Here is a 20,798-nt window from a genome sequence, read left to right as displayed (position 1 = left end):
CTGTTTGAGTGTGCCTCAGTAAATAAGAGCAATTCCTACTCTCGGACTGGGAAGACATCTCTGGTTTACCATTCGTGTATTTGGGATTTTTGTCTACTTTTCTTTTATGCAACAGCAAAACAAGGACAGAGAAACACCTTAATGGACAAATGCAAAATTTAGTTTATATCAAAATCTATAAGTGGATATTCAGGGACTTCGAAGAACCAAGTTTTTCAAAAGTAGTATTTGCAAACAGAAGCTCACAGAGGGAGAAGGCAGACTACCACTGAAGACAAGAATTCACTGGGAGAAGAAATTACAACTGAGATAATTTTTAGTCAACCCTTGCGTCAAAGAAATAGGACTGTAAAGGCATTTTTAGAGTTAATCTGGTCCACCACTGTTCCAAGGCAGGAAGATCCCACAGTCAGGACTGATTATACAGAACCTATGAAAAGCCTTAAGCTGTGAATATGGAAGAACCAAGGCAATCTACTCCAGTTCTTCAGAATCCTTGACAGAAAGATTTTTTTTCCCCCACAATAAAGCTTAAACTTCCTTCCCCACTGCAGTTTAAGTCCATTATTACTTGCAAGATCCATACTGGACATACGGAGATACGGAGCAATTTTCTCCTTTATTTTTTTTTTTTTTTGGGGGGGGGGCCGGGGGGGAGGCACAATGTTTCTGGGGTTTTGCTGTTCTTGTTGTGTTTTAAAATATGTTTACATAGTTATATCTACTCTCATCCCTCTTCTCTCCACTAAACAATTCCAATCTTTTAACCTTTCCTCATCGGTTATGTTTCGCAGATCTCTGATCATTGTGTTGCTCTCCTCTGAATTCACCTCAATTAATGAAAAGAACTTTGCTCCACAGGAAACCAGAAACCTTCCAGTTCTGCACAGGCTCAGTGTACCTCCTCAGCTTTATAATGGTATCTAAAGACAGATGGCATTTTTCCCACTGAAGGAATTACACTTGTTGCTTATTCCTACCACTAAGAGTTTATTTTCTCAATAGAAAAATACGTGGATTAGTCTAAGGAAATTACATCAACTATTCCCATATACCCCCATGCCCCTGGAAAGCACTAATGACCACTGAGCAAAGAACCCTCACTGTGCAGCTTCTAGTTGTGAGCAGTGGGGCTACAGCTGGTTGACTCAGGAATTAATTTAAATAAGTTAAAGTCACTTTTAGAGAAACAACTGGTTTCAGGGACACTGAGTGTTAGTTATTGTTAAAAAGAATTACACAGATCAGTCTCTACTTTTTCACTTTTTTTTTTTTAATATGGTACACTACAGACAGGGAAATGTTAGCATCATCATTCAAAAACATTCTAATTATGTTTAGCCAATATAAATGCCTCAAGAAACTAAAGTCTCCATTATGGACCCCAGTACACCACATCAGAATATAAAATGAGGAATAAAGACTCAGACGACAAAAAAATTATGCAAGAGAACAAACAAAGTGACTTAGGGGAATAAACCTCATTGAAGCTACTCAGACTCACATTCTTAAATGTGTTAGGTATTTTTGAGGGGCTTGGGGTGGGGTCTAGAGCTATTTCCCAAAGTAAATTATTTGCAATAACAAGACACATAGCAAATTCCTAACTGTATTACTGAACTCTCACTCTTTTCTTAAGATAAAAGTTATAAAATTGACTGTTCCTTGCTGCTACTTTCCCATCAACTCCAAAGAAAGGCTTGCTTTCCAGAGTATATATATGCCCAACCTCATCCCCCTTTTTTTTTTTTATTTTTGGGGATTTCCAGAAGAAAGCATTTTAACTTTTGCTACATGCTTCTCATTGTTTTATTCAACAATCTCACAGGAAGCATCCAAGATCAGCAGACAGGCATCTTACATTCAAACCTCTCCCTTCAGTTGCAACCTTGTGACAGGAAAAAATAATCCCTAATTCCACCAATCCAAAATTCTAAACACAGATTACCACAAAATGGAGTTTGGTGCTCCCTTCTAAGTTGAGATCTGTAAATGCCTAGGGAAGTTCAAAACAAATATTGCAGAAAGAAAGGAGCACTGCCTGTACTATCTTAGGAAAACAGTTAATATGGCTTACTTTGGCAAGGACATTTTCCCCCATATATAGATAGGAATCATGACATTAATACTTTTACCACTAATGTTCTTAAAACTGGAGGAAGGATCATGTCTATCCTTCCTCCTCCCTTCTTCCCCCCCAAAAAAAGGTATATTTGGAACATTAAACAAACATAGTAAGCAGAGAATGAGAAGAGTTAACAGAACATGTATACATGTATGTGTTACCATAATGACTTCTCCACTATTTTGGTCCTGAAAACCTCCTCCTGGTCCAGGTTTACAGTACAGTAGCAATCCCGCATCTTGTTTGGCCCCGGATACGTAGGAAGATTTTTGGCTTCGCCTGAAGACAAGAAAGAAAAAACGCAAAAGTATTATATATTAAGTCATCTGTCAACTAAGTGTCAGCAACATTGCTAAAGCGAAGTATTAAGTTTATTTTTCTTCCCAAATATTAGCCTCTAGTAAACTTTGCAGCAATATTCCATTTCCAAGGCAGGAGCTCCTGACAGTCGAGTTCAGAACTCAGCAGCAGCCAGCAACAACCAAGTATGTCTGTCTGCTTTATTCACATGTATTTGGGCATATACTGCTTCCTTCCAAATTTGTGTTTACGAAGTTTTGATCAGTCTTCCTGTAGGATACGAGGAACACAATGCAGTGTGGTAATAAAGCTCTCCCATACAGCCCACCAATTTTATCCCAAAGGCATTACCAGAACACAGCAAATGAGGACTGATCCCCAGCTCCACAGATGTGGAGATGGAAAACAGTCACTTCAGTTACAGCCAACAGCCTTTCACCACACACTGGACTTCAAAGCACTCTGATGAGGTAATTAGCACTTGTGAAGCTGCTAAGGTCCTGGCACAAAGGTACTGTTACAAGTCATGAACATTTTTCAAAATAAACATTTGTTTCAAACTGCAACGACATGTATGCATCCTATATTTAAAAAAAAAAAAAAAGAAGACATAGTCTCTTGTTACCTCTAGTTCCTCGATCCTACAACACATGAGTATGAAACAAGAACAAAACCACAGCTTTCCCCTCTACATATCCATTAATAACGAAAGCTGAGCAATAAATTTCCTAGGCAGACTGAAAACCAAAACTCTCAGACAGGAAACTCATGGCTTCGCTAAAGCACCTTAGCACTACATGGATGAGTGATTTAATTCTAAGGACAAAACCTAGAACTCTCAAAGAATTACTAAGTTTACAATGTGTGTGGTCTTATTTACCCTCACTCTTCCAGTACCCAGAGATGATTAGCATATACCATGGGAACTAGATCATTCTCTCCTGGTAAAAATACAATTAATATAAATAATAGTGCACATACCAAGGGAACACAGGTCTGCTTGCCAGTGGAGAAGGGAACTCTAAGTTACAGTAATAAATATAACTTTTTATTGGACATCTGCAGCTCAGCTTAAGTGCTTTTTACTAGACACATGCCTTCCCAGTCTCCAGCTCCCAAATAGCTTTACTAGTAATAGAATCATCTTGCTTCTTCCAACTCTGTATTCCGTAAAGACACATTTTCCTTTCCTTTCCTTTCTGTTCAACAGCACTCTGATGTGTGCACATATAAATATTGAAGAAGTATAGCGACGAAAGGTTAAAACAACCTGTATCCTCAGCTTTAAAGGAAAAGCATAAAGTGACACAGGACTCCATGTCTTCCTGTCTGTGATCTCTGTTCTGGCACACTGCACACTTTTGCACACTGATTCATGATGTGCCCTTGGAAACACCACACATCCACACTTCTCACAAACAGCCTGTATGCGGGTCATGTACATATGTATGTTTTCTAAAGCTAACCATAGCATGTATAAAGAGCCATTGAAAAGGGACATGAAAACATCGTTTCAGACAGTAATGCCTCGCTTCAGAGTTCTAAATAAGTTTGCTCTCTCAGCTCAGCTGATGTAACTCGATAGCATTCTTCCCGCTTCCTTCAGAGTTGTGAGACATTGTATTAAAAAAAGCTGTCTCTGCTGTAATTCAAAGGTGTGACTGGAACATCTGTTGGCATGCCCAACAGGGCTTTAAACTATGCTGACTGTTAGCAGTAGTTTAACTGCAGCAGCTCTAGCCAAAATTATATTGAGGATTACCAATTGCTTGCTAAGCCTTCATTGAGTCTACACTGCTGTGGTACTCCTTCACCTTTTGTTAGACTTCAGGCAAGTTGGAAATCAGATGTACTAGCCTCAAACAGGTGGAGGTGTCCGAGTTTGTCTCCATTCCAAGTTGCACGCATCCAAATTTCTCTTATCTATTCCCACATTAAAGTCACGCAAGGCCAGCCTCTTTTCTGGATGACTCTGTGAAGTTCCCCAGAGAGAGTCAGCGTGCATGTCAACAGGAAGAGTTTCAATAGCAGAACGATAAGGAAGTTTTCCTCTGGGGCTGGCACACTGTTCTCATGGTTCTTCCAAGAGAATGGGACAGAACTTTTCAAGCTCAAAATTAAAACAAGACCAAAAAAAAACATGCAGTTTCCCTTTTTCTGCACTCCTCCACTTCCTACTGCAACATCAACACGCACACACAAAACCCATTCTGGATTTTGTGATCTCAATTTCCAGATTTCTGAAGCGCACGACATTCACTTAAGCACTTGAAGTTAATACTTAGTCATGTCAGAGCACTCTAAGAACTATATTTTGAAAACTCAGTTCTCCTCTTTGGTAACAGACTTGGAGTGGAAAAGCCCACAGTACTGAAAGCTAAATGCAATGCAAAGGGAGGCACTATTCAGCATTGCTGGAAAATGACAGCCTGCACAGTCTATACAGTAAATTAAACCTCACCACCACCGCAATATTAGAAAGTGGGGCACAGAGGGAAGACGGAGGGATATTTTACAGTAATTTCTTTCTTCAAACCGGAAAAAGGCCCTGAAAAAACACTGATTAATTGACCAACCCAATATATTAATCATGTTACTGACTTCAGTGGAAGCTTAAAAACACACACATACACACACAAAAACCCACCATGCACCACAAACGCTGACAGCAGCCAATGGCTGTTCAGACTCCTCCAGCACTGAGCAGTTGAGAAAGAAAAAAATTGTGAAGCTTTCGAGCATATCTAGACTCAGCTCTCTAGCCAGACATTTAATGTCAACAAATGTGCTGTTAGAGCTTCAGCTGCTCTTTAGATTCCTTCCAGACAGAAATGTTCCCTCTGTGGCACTATTTTGCCAACTACAATGAAGCTGAACAATTTACTCAGGTTTTTTTTTTTATTCTGCTGCTACTGAAATGAAAAAAGCAAGCTCAGAATACTTGATACAGTCATGCACCATTTCCATGTTCTCAACAACCAGAGCTGATGAGATCATTTAATTTGGGCAAGAATTTCATCGTTTAACCTGTCTGTACAGAAGAGGCATCTTCATCAATTGTATTTTCAAGAGGCAGCTCTGGGCTTTTTTTTCCCTCCTCTTCATATCTCTGACACACTTGTATGCTACAGAATTTAGAGAGGGTTTGCAAACAAAAGGTCAATACACACACCTTTAAAACCTTCAGTTTTCCACTTCTCCTAAGAAGAAACAGAATGTTTCTTAAGGTACCTAAGACCTGACAAAATACACAAGCACTTTGTTTTGGCGCATTAGGCTTCTATTTGGAGCCATAATGCAGAGTAATCAGTACAAGTTTGCCATAGCTTTTCTTTCTCTCTCTACACTTCTAATAAACACGGTCTTAATTTAACTGTGTGATGCACTCAACTTAGCACTAAGTACTTAAACCCAGCAAGGCTGATTTTAGCTATGGAAAAGTTATCATTGGATGTCTTTTAAAATAGCCTATATGATTCAGAATACATCACTGACTTACTATCTTCTCCCCATGAATACTGGGTTACTACCGTTTAAAAATGGACTACGACGGCAGCACAGACAGTTTAGCTAGAGCTATGCAGAGGGAACACAACAGACTGGAAAAAAGAAGAAGGAAAAACTCAAAACCATATTCATCGTCTTTGCTCCTTCCAGTGTTACACACTCCTGCCCTGCCAAGATACTGGTAGTAAAAGGGAAGCAAGGAAAAAGGTGTCTCCTTCACATATAGGAGGAAAGAGCACTGCTTAGATGTTTGTGAGCGTAACTCACAAAACCAAGAAAAACTTCGAAGATGTTTCTAGGAATAAACAAATATATACCTACACATATACATTTCTTTGATGTTTTGCCACCTTAAATTTTTTGAAGCATCTGGTATTTTTAATTAAATTTAGATTCATGTCATCTTTGCTTTTGACACATTTCCTCAGGTGCAATTTTCTGAAAAGCAGAATGCACGATAGGTATTATTTCCACCTTTTAGAAGCACAGGAGCAGCAAATTTTCTTGTAAGTATCGGGACACCAGTACACATCTGTCAATGTGAGCACATTGAGGAAGGCTTTGTAATGTCTCAATTAATTTAGCTTGCTGTCTTCTAGCAAGAACATACTCAGTTTTATCAAGATGCCACAGGAGAATCATTTCCCAAACGATTTCAGAAAACAAACAAGCAAAGAAAAACCTACTCTAAAAAAAGAAGCCAAATAAAAGCAGCTGAGCTTTCAATACCACAGCATTTGAATTCAGGGAGCACACTGAGAGACTTGAGTACAGAAACTAAATACCTAAAATCTGAAATGGGCAACATATCCTAATCAGCAACAATATACTTTGTTTCTGCCATATTCAGGAAAACACTCTCCAAAGAAGCTTGTAGGCAAGCATGTCAAGAACAAAAACAGAGCAGTGATGTATGCCAGGAATGGAAAGCTTCTCCTGTTCTCCCTTAAGCTCTCTATACTAATACAGATGCTGGAATTTGAAAAAAAAATCTCAAGCACTCCTTTCAAGTTGTCTTTCTTCTGAAAAAGCATTATTCCATCAACATCCATACACCAAGCAAAAACAGGAAAAGGAAAATATGTGTATACACAGCTCTGATTCTCTAATACAATTTATTAAGATGACAGCAAGTTTTTATAAATACTTAGTAATTTTAACCAAAACAGAAATATAATGTCACTCAGAAATAGCGTGGCCAGCAGGACGAGGGCAGTATTGTCCACTCATACTCAGCAGTGGTGGGGCTGCACCTTAAATCCTGTGCTCAGTTTTGGGACCCTCACTACAAGAAAGACATTGAGGTGCTGGAGCGAGTTCAGAGAAGGGCAACGAAGCTGGTGAGGGGTCTGGAGCACAAGTCTGATGAGGAGCAGCTGAGGAAACTGGGGCTGTTTGGCCTGGAGAAAAGGAGGCTGAGGAGAGACCTTATCACCCTCTGCAACCACCTGAAAGGAGGTTGTAGCATGGAGGGGCTTGGTCTCTTCTCCCAAGTAACAAGCAACACGATGAGAAGAAATTACCTCAAGTTGCAGCAGGGGAAGTTTAGATTGGATATTAGGAAAAAGTTCTCCACAGAAAGGGTTGTCAGGCATTGAAACAGGGTGCCCAGGGAAGTGGTTGAGTCACCATCCTGGAGGTTTTTAAAAGACCTGTAGATGTGGTTTAGTGGTGGGTTTGGCAGTGTTAGGGTAGCAGTTGCACTTCATGATCTTAAAGGTCTTTTCCAACCTAAATAGTTCTATGGTTCAATGTTGATAAAAACATGCAGAAGTACCTAAAAGCACACTAACTTTTGTGCCTGTGCATGAATTTAAACTGAATGGAAACAGTTACATTAATGTTGAATGCTGAGAAAGTGGTTCATTTTTTTTTTTTGCAAGGTGTGCTTTTTGGGAGTGAGGTGGAGATAAGAGGAGGGGTATGAATGCAATACCTCAGGCAAGATATATTGAAAAAATAATCCCTTTTAATATTAAAATGGTTACAGTAAGAATACATCTATTCACATCAGAAACTGATTTTGTTACTAAACAGTCAATGCAATAATTAAGTGAAATTAACATAATGTTTGAAAGCGCAATATACAATTACATTTGTATATAACTCCTATCTGTATATATATCCTGTGTATCCCTCAAAAGGGAAAGTTTCAATTCATGTTGGCCTTTCCCAATAGAAAAAAAAGCAATAAAAGTTAAAAAAAAAAAAAAAGTTAAGTTCCACGAACCAGAGTACCCAGTGTGCAACTATAGAGTTATGTAAGCAGCCTGGTATTCTTCTGTACTTTGGTAGTAACCTAAAAACAATAAATGCTTTTTTGGCAATAAACGCAGAGTGTCAAAAGTGCTCTCTCCCCTCCACCTATGTATATAGGTCACACAGCCTGAAATGAGAAAAAACACACATGAAATTGCTAAGTATCCAATAAAGAAAATTGCTACATTAAAAATATCTATTTCTTTTAAAATAGATGTGGCTAGAAACATAACTAGTCCAACAGTCTCTCTTTGCTTTAACCGTAGTTATTTATGTGTACATATACACACTTTGCTCTCATGGAGGGACAGATTGCATTAGATTTCTAAATCAGGTCAAAAATAGCCATCTGTGAACAGATTTTGATGATCTGGAAAATTAGATTTTTAGATGACCTGTTCTTAATCTAAGCCTGCCAGCCTCTTTCCACGTGAAATGATCATCACATGAGAAGACTCAGGGAAAGCAACAAAACAATACTGACGACCTGGGCCTTTGGAACAACCCCAGAGCAACTTGATACCACAGCCAGGGCTACTTCAGCAAGAAACCAGCAAGAAAACAAAGCACACTACATTAATTACAACTTTTTAGACAACAGCACCATGGAAACCCTCTTGGCTTAGGGGCAATAAGCAATATCAACCCCAAATCCTTTGGCGTTAAATGGAAGACCACCACCAGCTGATATCTCTGTGCCAAAACCTCTTTATACCTACTTAAGACATAGTGGAGTTTTACTGCCTTCGCAGCCTAGTGACAGGATCATTTGGCATCTTTTAAAATCCCTTCTGCACAACCCACTTCACCAGTACACATACTACTACACTACCACCCTTTCCCTTCACATGACAGAACTTACTCTATACTGTTAGAAACCTCAAATAGTTCCTCTGCTCTGAAACCTGTTCTGAGACAGCTAATGAAAAGGCTGTAACAACAGCCAAGCATAATTAGCTATAGCCCCCATGGTGCACAGACTCAAACCTATCACTCAGAATGGCTGATAACCTAACTCCTTCTTTCCTATGTGTGTGAACGGACATCTCAGTCCAATAAACCATCCAAATATCTTGCCTTTACTGTTCTGGGCATAACAGAAGTGGCTGAGGATATTTTCACTGGAGAGCAATGAGAAGCTGCAGGCTAACAACCTTACATTTCTCCTAAGAGGCAACAAACATGGAGGAGACTCAGAAGATCCTGCCATGATCTCAAGTACTTAAGTGCTTACAGCACAAGGGCTGTTAATCAAATCCCAGGACTGAGAGGAAAGACATCTACATTGCAAGCTCTGTGAGAGCTGTCTGCAAAATTAAGGTTTTAGTTTGTACAAGAGGAAAAGCATAATTCTCCTCAACTCATTAATGTAACTGGTTCCATGCTACTTGCCAATATTGTGGTCTAACAGCAGGAATCAGGTTTCTCTAAAGACCCCCTTAGGATGGTAACTTAATGCCACCTAAAAAACCCAATATATATATATATATATATATATATACCTGTATCTATAGATCTAGACATATACAGTCCAGCTGCTCAGCTGCTTTTTAACAAGATTGAAGCTATTTTTTGTAAAAGGACACTTTGAAAAGGTCATTGTAAATACTGCCAGGAAAAACACGTTCTCAAGGAGTTTTCATTTTAATTCAGTTTTCCTGTGGCACTTCAGGGTTAGCATTCCAGGTTTCTTTGATGTGACTTTCTTGTATTTCTGCAGAAAAACTGATGAATTAACCAAACTGTCTCTTTATCTGTATTGATACAGTGTTAGACTCAACTCCTCATGTACTATTTTTCAATCCAGCTTATATTTTGAAGATGATACTTTGCATCAAGACACATCTCATGCAGCTTCCCAGCTGCATTTGATAGAGGCTCTTGAGGTTTACTTCCTACCAGTTTCAGTAGCATAGAGACCAGCTAGAGGTTGTTCTGTGCCTCTGAATTGCGACCTTCATTAAGACTGGTGGCTTGTGCAGTTTTTTGTAGTTTCTTTGTTATTGTTTGAGGTGGGGGAGTGGTGGTTTGGGTTTTGGTTGTGTCTGTTGCTGTTTTTTTGAAAAATAAAATCAGCTTCCTGAGGCTATAAAAGACCTTCTCTCGGCCAAGTTTAAGTCACTGAACATCTGTTGTGGGAGGCCATGAGGGAGAGGGCTCGGGCTGCAGGAGGGGCAGAGTGGCTGAGAGGAAGTCACTTTAAACAGGCTGTTCCATCATGGAGCTACACTGGGCAAACAGCGAGCAGTTTCAGCTATTTTTAGAAGAACAGTATGAGACAGGAAATACAAGCAAATGATTTACAACATCAAGCAAGACGTGACCAAACTCCAGCAACAATTCAACCTTTCCTTTCGGAGAGTTTTTGTACTTCACGATAATTTAAGATAGCTGTTCTATAGTAAGGAGCCAACTCATCGCTAAAGAACAAAAGTAATCTTCTCAAAAACATCAGCATTAAGCAAAAATAAGTTTCTGTGAAAATAAGTATTTCTTTTGACCTGCCTTCATTTATATTATTCACAAAACCACACAAAACCAAAAGCCAGGTGACAAAAAGACAATTTTTATCTATGTACATCCATTTTTTTAGTTGTTTTTTTTGTTTTGTTTTGGGTTTTTTTTAGTCTAGACCAAAAAGAAACACACAAGCAATGAAAAAAGAATGATGTACTCTCTCTTCCAGGACATCAATCACTTCTATCACAACAAGTGATACTAAAAACTTTAATATGAAAAATACAAATCTGCCAAAGGTTGTGTTTTGCTTAGATTAAAAACTAGTAACAAAAGGAGTGATTGCTGAAAAGCTGAAGTTTTATTGACAATGTTAAGAAACCGTAACTGTTTTCTCTAATGATTCTCATGTATTTAGAAATGTCTTCACTAACCAGAGTTTCACAGGATCAAGTTTAGAGCAAGTTCAGTTTGTCCCTTTGGCCTCGTAGTGTTCAAAACCAAAATAAAACCCCATTATTGAGAAACAGCAGTTCAAGGAAATCTTGAAAACCACCTAAGATTTAGGAATTAACTGAGCAAAGAGTGTCTTCCTCCATATTCAGAACACGCTTCCTATTACGAAATTAATCATCCTAAGGGCAAAAAAAAAAAGCTTCAAAATCTGCCCAACTTGCTTTACTTTAGCCTTTCTTCAAAAAACAGTGAAAATAGGTACTTTCCTGCAAGAAGATTAAATTCATTTTGTCATGTAAAGACCCAAACTCAGAAATATCCTCTGCCGAACTTGCAATAATTAGCACCTTCCCTTAAACCCAGTAACAGGCAAGACTACAACTACTTTAAAATTGACACAGTCTTGATATTTCATTAGTCCACTTATTCCTCATTTGTTCTTTCATACAAAAAGAGGACTGTATGTACTAAGCAGCAACATAATAGGAAACCCCTCATTTTATGAAAAGCGTGATTATAACTAGTTCTAAGACTATATGCTTATAGATAGTTTTTGAACAAAAACTACAACTTTCTAGTTGCAGCCTTAGGCAGCTGACAAATGCTATGTTGCAAACACGCCTCTGTACGGAACAGAATGCTCAAATTAGGACATCAAAATCATCCACAATATTTGTTTTGTCTTAGCTACTGGATCTTCATTTACAAAGCACTTTTTCCAGTACAGTTCAACAACAACAACAAACCACAAACAAACAAAAAAAAACCCCTCTTGGTCATTCCTATGGTTGGTGCCTTATATGACCTATAGGCGATTATTCCATCCTGCCAGACTTTAAAACATTTTAAATTATCTCAAAGATCTATTTCACACTTGAATAGCCTGTATTGCACAGATGCAAGCTCGCAATGCACAAGAAAAAAGAGGACAACATGCCTCTATTGTGAAGCCCAGACTGCCTTTACTACTGCCACCACACAGTTTGCTCTAAGAATTTCTGGAAGCAGATAGTTACAGAACATCCACACATTGACAGAACTGGACCATCACCATCCAAGATGCTTAACTTTCAATTTGCTCTGTCAGGGGGCTTACAAAAGAATTATTTAAGACGTATCAGTAAAGGATTCCTGACTTGTTGCAGTACATGGGACTGACTGACCAATGCTGAGCACAACAAGTTGTAAAAAACAAATGAGAAATTCTCCATCCAAGTTCCCAGACTCCTGAGCAGCAGCAGCTGGGGAAAGAATCTTTAAAGTAAATGAAATTCACATGCAAGAAGTTCACCTAAGCCTTCACTTGTTCTTGTTTGGGTCAAGTCCCCATCTCACAGTGTACAAGCCGATTCACTTTGGCTAAAGCTTTAACCCAACATACTCATCTCTGCACCAAAGAAGTAACAGCCAAAACACAGGGTTGTATCATCTTCCAGAGGAAGCCAATGAAGTAGAAGCAAATGACCTTCAAAGAAACTCAGGTCTGGTTTATTTCAGTGGCTACTCTTTCAGAAATGGGAGCAATATTCAAAAATAAATTTTATTTGTAGGTAGTCAACCAGAGGCTGAGCATTTTTTAAAATTGCCAGTGACTTTTGGAAGCTGGGCATTCCCTACAAGCTGCTCATCCACACCCACAAAGTTCATCCAAAGTTGAATTTTTAATATGTTTGTCCAGACACTGCATGCATCTGTCTCACACAGAATGAAAGGAAAACCAACACTTACAATGCTTATAAGTGTCTGGTATCTGTAAGAATCAGATGAAAACTGGAGGCAGAACAATACCATCACAAAAAGCTTCACCAAAAGAACATGACTTAACTTTCTACAGATATTCTCTTTTTCTACTCAGACTTTTGTTTTTGAACTATAACAGTGTTTACAATCATTTATTTCAGCAACTTCCACTCCTTCACCCTGTCATAACCCCAACTCTCTCTCAAGGCACAAACCAGACATTGCTTCTGGGGATATTAATATGATTCCTGCACAATTCAGGTGCCTGCATTAGCATCTACTGTTCAAGCAGAGTCCTATGTAATAGGATCCCAGGCACAAATATAACTTTTTCTGAATTATAATTTGAAAGGGTTCCTCTCACTGTCGGCAGACTAGACAGGGAGCCCAACCAGCTAACATTGGTGTCCAGGTTCAGTGTTTACAAGCACAAGGCACATATTTTCCCCTCTCTCTTCCTACTTCTGATCTAGCCACCTCACATTTTCTGCATGACTAGTCTTTCAGGCTGCTATTTCCGCACAAGGAACCATAAACCCTAAAATCTTCTAGTACCAAGATCAATAATTTCAAGAGCCTTCATAATAACATAGCACACAATAGGCACTGGAAAAACTGCCACTGTGTTGATGTTGTTCAAAACCTCCATCAGATCTTGTCTCCAGCAAATATTTCCAGGTACAGATAGTTTTGCAAGAAGAGTTTCTGCCCCAAATACTTCAAGTTTGATTCAAGTATCATGATAAGAAGCTATCTGTGTGAATAATTTTTGTTATTACTACTGTTTGTTTGGGTTTTTTTAATTTATGTTTCACAAAGTTCAAGCTACTACAATTGCAATGTAGTTTTTGTTCTCAGAGCATAACAGCAGAAACCCAAGTTTAAACTATGTAGGCTTCAGCACACTGAACTACATTAAATCCACCTGTCCTATAGCTAATTCCTTGCTAGTACCAAGAGTCCTGAATTTAATATGCTAGTTTCAGTGGTGCCCCAATAATATGTTACCATGCCTATAAAACATTTTTCGATATAATGATGCGTCTGAACTCAACAGCCAGGGAGCGGGGAAAAAGCATGTCACTGGTACGCAAGTCATCAACTCACGGTGCAGTTTATTTTGTAAAGAAAATTTCAAACAGTGATTAGTCTGATCATCCTGAGAAGGGGAACATCACATGAATCTTGGCCTGAGAAATAAACTTAACCAAGAAAAAATGACTCATTGTGCAGGCAGCGTGATGAGAAGCAAACAGTAGGTTATCCAACTTCAGTAACTACAGGAAGGGAAAAAAACATTCACTTCTTCACTCCTCAGCACTGAGTATAGTTAACACAGGCACAATAGCACAGAAAAACAAGCAAGAAGCGGCTGAGCATAGTTGTTTATTTATAAGCAGTGATCAAAACCACATAGTTCAGTCGTGTAGCTGTGTGCACCTAAACACTTCACAGGTATTAGCAGCTGAGATTGTGAAGAAACAAAGCCAAAACCACAGTATTCCCCTGTAATTTCTATAAATGCTCACGTGATTCAAATCCATATTTACACGGAAAGATACAGCTTTCCATGAAATGTTTGCAACCCAGCTGTTGGATTTTTAATGCAAACTAAAGCAGGGCATTAGAAATGGAAAGTGACCTACTTTCCTAAACTACACAAAGTATTAATACAATGAAACTCCATGTTAGTTTTCTTTTATTCTTCTAGTTTCAATTTACAGGTTAGTCATATCAGTGGCAGAAGCAGGGGTGAGCAAGACATGTCTGTGTAAAGCAGTCTGGAAATGTTAAGTATTTTGCATACTTACTACTAGTGACAAAGCAGAATTCGTTTAGGTACGCAGAAGCGAGGGAATCAAACAACATGAGCAAGAAGGACAACTGCCAACTGCTCTGAAATACCTTTGCAAAGTTTTACTTTTATAAGCATGTTCAGTTCCACAAATCTGTCTAACACAGCACAAACCTGCACTGACTTCTTCAGTAGCAGAGGTCCAACTGTAGTGACAGCTGTGAAAACACATAGGATGTTCTCTTGAAATTCTTAAGTCTACACAATCACTCACATAGAATAAGGGAGGATTACGCTTTAAAAAGGCAAGGGTGCCTGAAGGGTAACTGACAGGATGGAGGTACAAAGGCACAGCATTCCCAAATATAATGCAGTACAAAATACATATAGAAATGTGATGTTAATCCTAATTAAGAACCCTTACACTGAAAACTTTTCCAAATCAAACCAGTATTAAGGGTGACGGCCATTAATGACAATGGTTTACTTTAATGACACACAAGTGGAGCAAGCACTGCAACAGAGCTTATTCCTCAGCCCAGTGACCAATAGGGACAACACACCCAAGTATGTTTAAACTCACAGCTTTGAATCCACAGTTGTGTGCTGCACCTACTCAGTCACTGAAAGTCCAAAATACACAAAATGTTGATCAACCCTGTCCTCAGCAGTTTACTGAACACATCGAACAGGTAAACAGTGATAACTTACCCCACACACATCAACGTTCAGTTAATTTTTCAGAGCCCAAGAAGAGTGATATAATACACACTATGTTTTTCTTGCAGATAGACCATGTACTAGTTTTATCACAAATTTTAAAATAAGTGAAGCTATAGTATCACATGCAGCCAGTGTCAGTAAGTGCCTGTAGGCCAAGCTATACCTGTGTAGTATCTACTTGTCTTCAAAGAATCTCCTGAAACCCCTGTGCAAATTCATGGCTTAGAAAAGAACAGGAGAGTGGAATAAGGGAATGCTTCTCATAATCATGTGTAAAATAAAGTTGATTTCTGTATTATATCACACGCTTTCACTGACTATAAGAAAGCTCCTCGCTGACATTTACAATAAGCAGCTGCAAAACTTAAAAGCATGTAAATAGACATGCCTATCCAAAGACTATTTGTTGGATAAAAAGATGCTAATTTTTACCTTTTAGGGTAGAACACAAGTTATACACAGTAGATGCAGACAAATCCATGTGTATGCTGAAATAATTATTTTTAATGCTGGGGGGTGTGGATGAATCCACCAGACATTTAGCTACCAAAAAAGACCAGTGCTTCTTTACAGAGATCACCCAAGAATGGAAAGCCATTAAGCTTCAATTAACCCCTTACTCATTCCATGTAGTTTCAGAAATGGTCCATTTGTTTTTACAAAGCAATACCACAGAGCAGAGCTATTCTGTGCAAGAAGTTTGCATTCCCATACAAGAAATTAGCTCTTTTAGTTGAAGATCTGGATTCCATCCCAGTTCTGTTGCAGACTCCATCTGTGATTGTGCATAATAAGTCAGACAGCTAACTGCCACACTTGAACTACCTCCCTCTCTAGCACTTCATATTCAAAATACAACTTCAGATCCCTCACACGAAGACCACACTGGAGTATTGCATTACAGCATTCACTAATGCAACTGCATGAGATGTTGCAGAAACTGCATTTGAGGGCTAGCAAAAAAGAGGCCAGCAAAGCAAATCCCTCATGATGCTTAACATCAAAGGACTCCCTGGCACAGCAAGTAAAGATCAACATCCTCTTGGTCTGGGAAGCCTCTTACCTACTTCTGTAACAGCACAAGTCAGGGGGAATCAAACATGAACCAGGATTTACCAACACAGAGTAGCATAAGACAAAGCATCTGGTCCTTTTAACAGAAAGGTAAGGCAGACAAATGGCTCCCAGTAACCATGACAGGAAATATATTATTGTCAGCAGTGTATACTTCCAGCAGTATTGTCACATATATAAAGAGAAAAACTGGATCCCAAAGGATTTGTTGTGGAAAGAACACCAATTCAGGCATTAAATAGGTACTATAACAGCTGCAAAGCAATCTGGCAAAGAAAATCTTCACGACAGAAATTACTTTAATAGGAAAGACAGCCTTCATGGGAAGCTGCCCGAGGTGTACTGTGTCAAAATAGAGGGGCAGAGGAACTCCGAGTAGTAAGCAGATAGGCACATGGAAGAGAAGCGCAGGATAACAGACAGAAGCCCAAGAACAGTTCCCACTGAAGTATAAGTTCATCTCTATACACCCCAGTACTGTTACATCCCAAATAACCATGCCATAACCACCACCTTCCTGCTAGGTACACATTTGAGATCCGAAGAAAGACACTACCTTCCGAGAAGATGAGCCATTTGTGAATATGAATGTTGAAGATCTTCAGCACAAGAAAGCAACAGTTCCAACCTTTGTAAACCTTTTGAAATAATTGACTAGTGCAGGCTTCCGCAAAAGAAAGTACTTGTTTCTTCTCTCCAGCTGTAACTTGTTCTGAAATTAAAGTACCTCCTTTGTAAATTCAGAAGTGAAGCACTAAATACACCTGCAAGTGGGAAAGCAAATCCAAGTTTGCTGTTCAACCCAAGAAACTGCCTACAAAGTTAAACAAAAATATAACTCTTTAAAATAAATATCTACTTAGGTGACAACATTCTGGGCTAGTGTTATTTGGCTACTTTCTGAGAGATTTTATAGTTCTTATTCAGAGCTTCTCCCCTTTGGAAGCCAAATATAATTGAAGAGGTTTCTGTAGTAATATATTCTTAGCTCACATAGGACATTTGTTCAGAGAAATACAGTATTAAACAGCATTAACTTGGTAGGAAAGCTCAAAAAAAATATTATCACTAATTTTAAATATTAACTGTATTGTAAGTTAGCATCTCTTACTTTCTTGAATTCCCACACACTACTCATTCTGCTTCAAAAGACAAAAAAGCTCAGAAGAGTCATTTAAGCCCAGAGCAGATTTCGTCACCTGTTTCAGTAACACTGTAGCTTCACAGCCACTTGAAGCTACCATGAACTGACTGCCTGACTGTCCATTCTCCCCAACATGGCACAACCACACACATTCATGTTCCACACAAACCCATTTTGCAGAACAGATCAGGTCAGGCCAGAACGGACCACATGCAGCCATTATCTCCAACACAGACGAGGTTCCTAAAAGATTCACACTGCAGACATTTGCCTTGTCACCTCTGATGGGGCAGCATTGAGAGCAAACAGGACAAAGCTTGTGTAATCACAGGGTATTAGATATGCATCTCAAACAGGTTTATGGGGTGCATGCTCTTAGAAGAAGTTTGAGGCTGCATTCTCACAATTACTTGGACTACAGGCCCACTTTCAAGGCTAGTCTTAAAAGTATTGTTCTACAATGCCATCATCTAAAGATTCACTCAAAAGCAGCAAAGCATCTAACAAAAAGAAGCTTGAGCGGAAATAAACAGTTTTAAACTTGTTTTTTCAAGGTATTCTTTGACAGTCAACTTGTCTACTTGCATCTACCCTTTAATTCAGCTAAATCACCCCTATGATTGAAGCTTATATTGTACAGCATCTCTTTCATTTGATGCCTCAATCTGCACCAAAATGAAGTCTAAAACACAATCGAGAAACCCACAAAGTAATTACCCCCGGCCACGTCAACTGCACCCACACCCTACTCACTATCAGTAACTTTTTTCTCCATCTGATAATTAAGTATTTTCCCTAAAATGGTATTTCCTGCAAGCTTCTTGGTGAATGTGTTGTGCCTAATTCTGTACAACAGCATACTGCCATCTGAAGAGGTGGGTGTCACTGGCTCTCCACCCACAGCGCTTTCCCCAAGGTCAAATATAGCCAGCTGTTGCCTCTGCTTGATCGGCAGAACAAAGCTGGGCATGGTGGGGCCATGAGTTAGTTTTCACATGAGGTCACCAGGTTCAGTCAGCTCTCCAGCTGCCTGCCAGGCACAGCACTAGGAGGGCAGCGCTTCCGCAAGACAACACACAGTCACAGCCAGTGAAGCGTGCCCCAATAACACACATCTCTCTACAGCTATACTCAAATCCAGCTGTGAAGGAGACACACCAGCATCACTGCATTACCGAAGAAACTCATTACTGTTCCTACAATAAAGCCACATTCCCCCTCTCAAACGGGGCATTTATTCACTCTGATATACATGCAAGCTGAAGGTAAGCAGACCTATTAGACTTTATTAAAATTACTGTCTTGAGATTATTCACAACAGCTGTTTCCTCTTCAAGCTAGAGAAAAACAGATGGCAACATAACAGCTAGATAATTTTAAAAAATTAACTCTAAAACATGACACTTGTACAGGATAGCAAAACACATTTATGCCAAATGTTATTTTGCCAGTAGAATATATAGCAGCTTGAGAGCATAATTAACATATTAAAAACAAGGGCAGAACAAAGAATACATTGAATTGCACAGAAAAACTGCAGGTTGCAGAGAACTGTAGATCACAAAGTTGTTGCTGTAGATTCCCTACAAAAACACTCAGCACACAGTTTATCTCTTCTCTCCACCACCTATAAAACCTGACAGCATCAAGATAGTGCAATTACAGGTGTGGAGAACATGGGTGTATTCTTTTTAATATTCATTAGCAACTTCAATCAAGATTCATAAGGGTGGAAAATAGCAAGAAAAATATCTAAATTTACACTAATAATCCCCGTGAACATAATGAGATTATTTTATTTATGTCTGTCTGGCATCAGCTACAGCCCATCAACTGCATTTCATGCATATTCCATACACTTAAGAGCAGAATTTAAAAAACTACAAATACATCACTATAACATTTTAAATATGGGTTGAGGGAGACCATGTATTATTGAGCTACTGCGTGTTGAAACAACTCTTTAAAAGCTTCCAAGAATTCCTACCAAAGCAGCAGTATTTCTAAACAGCCAGCAGTGAATGCTCAACTGGTTGTTCCTTCTGCATGACCAGTTTAGAGAAGGAAAAATTTCAGACAGAAATGAAAACTATGCTTCTGACCACCTATTTTAAGGAAACACAAAGTTTAGAGTTAGTGAAGAGTTAATCTTTTTCCTGCCATGCTTTGGGCTGAAGTGTGGTATGCAGTAGATCCCTGAAGTACCAGCCCAGGTTTCAGGATCTACTACCTGTTAGGCTCACATTTAGAATAGTGAAGAAAACAGTGCTACATTTCACCATTTTTCTGGGCAGGCTCTTTCCTGCAACTGACTACTCAGTTTGGTATACACTGAAGAACTTAAAACGTGTATTTTTTTCCACACAGACAAATTTATTTATTTTAAAATCCAACAAAGTAGTTTCTGCCAATCCAAACATCTTTCAAAAGCTCACTAAAGAACTGCAAAGAAATACTCCCACTTCTATTCTCCTACTCCATTAATATGCCAGGTACCAGCCTTCACCACCTACTATATCAACATTTCTAAGTAGCCAGAAATCAAATAACCAAAGCAGTTTGATGCCAGCTTTACAGTGACAGCAAAATTGGCTCAAAGGAAAACTTACATTGTATGCTTGTGTTACTATTCATTCCCACAAAAAAATAAAAAACCACCAAAAAACAAATCACACACAGATGTGCCAGATGGTTAGCGCATTTAGAAACAGAGATAGTCTTACATTCATCTCTGGGTAAACTCAACCATATAATTGACAGCATAACTTAAGATGTGGTCCCTGTAATTATTCCACCTATAAGGCTTAATTGTAGTAATTTGTAGCCAATGTGCCTCAAAACTGCAGAGCATGTGGTCAGTAAAGTATATATACACACACTGAAATACTGTTCTCCACGATAATATATATAAAATATATATAGCATATAATAAAATATACTACACATATAATTACCTGCATAATATATTTCAATAGTTATGTAATTATAATACATTATATATTTCATGTTGTATACCCATATATAATATAGAGATATATGAAAACCCTATACAAATTACAAGGAACTTTCAACTTTAAAACTCTGTTGAGCCGACATTTAAAAAAATTGAATTTTATTTCTGACAGTACTTATTCTGCTGCTTTTGGATACAGCTTTATCTGAGTTACAGAATAGTTTTTTTCTTCTACAAGCGCAATTAAATATCATATGGCGCTAAC

At 38.7% G+C, this 20,798-nt stretch overlaps 1 protein-coding gene across 1 annotated transcript in view; it reads right to left on the bottom strand.

The window, feature by feature from the left end:
* The window catches only part of RASA3 (RAS p21 protein activator 3), a 132,721-nt gene that overhangs the window by 92,066 nt on the left and 19,857 nt on the right, over positions 1-20,798 (bottom strand). Inside the window, exon 2 of the mRNA XM_082058721.1 lies at positions 2,287-2,404. Within this exon, the coding sequence (XP_081914847.1) occupies positions 2,287-2,404 (118 nt within the window). The remainder of the gene's footprint in view (positions 1-2,286; positions 2,405-20,798) is intronic.

The sequence above is a fragment of the Streptopelia decaocto genome, assembly GCF_964273445.1.
Source record: "Streptopelia decaocto genome assembly, chromosome: 1".
Classification (NCBI taxonomy): Eukaryota; Metazoa; Chordata; class Aves; order Columbiformes; family Columbidae; genus Streptopelia; species Streptopelia decaocto.
This window is presented reverse-complemented; position numbering and strand designations above follow the sequence as displayed.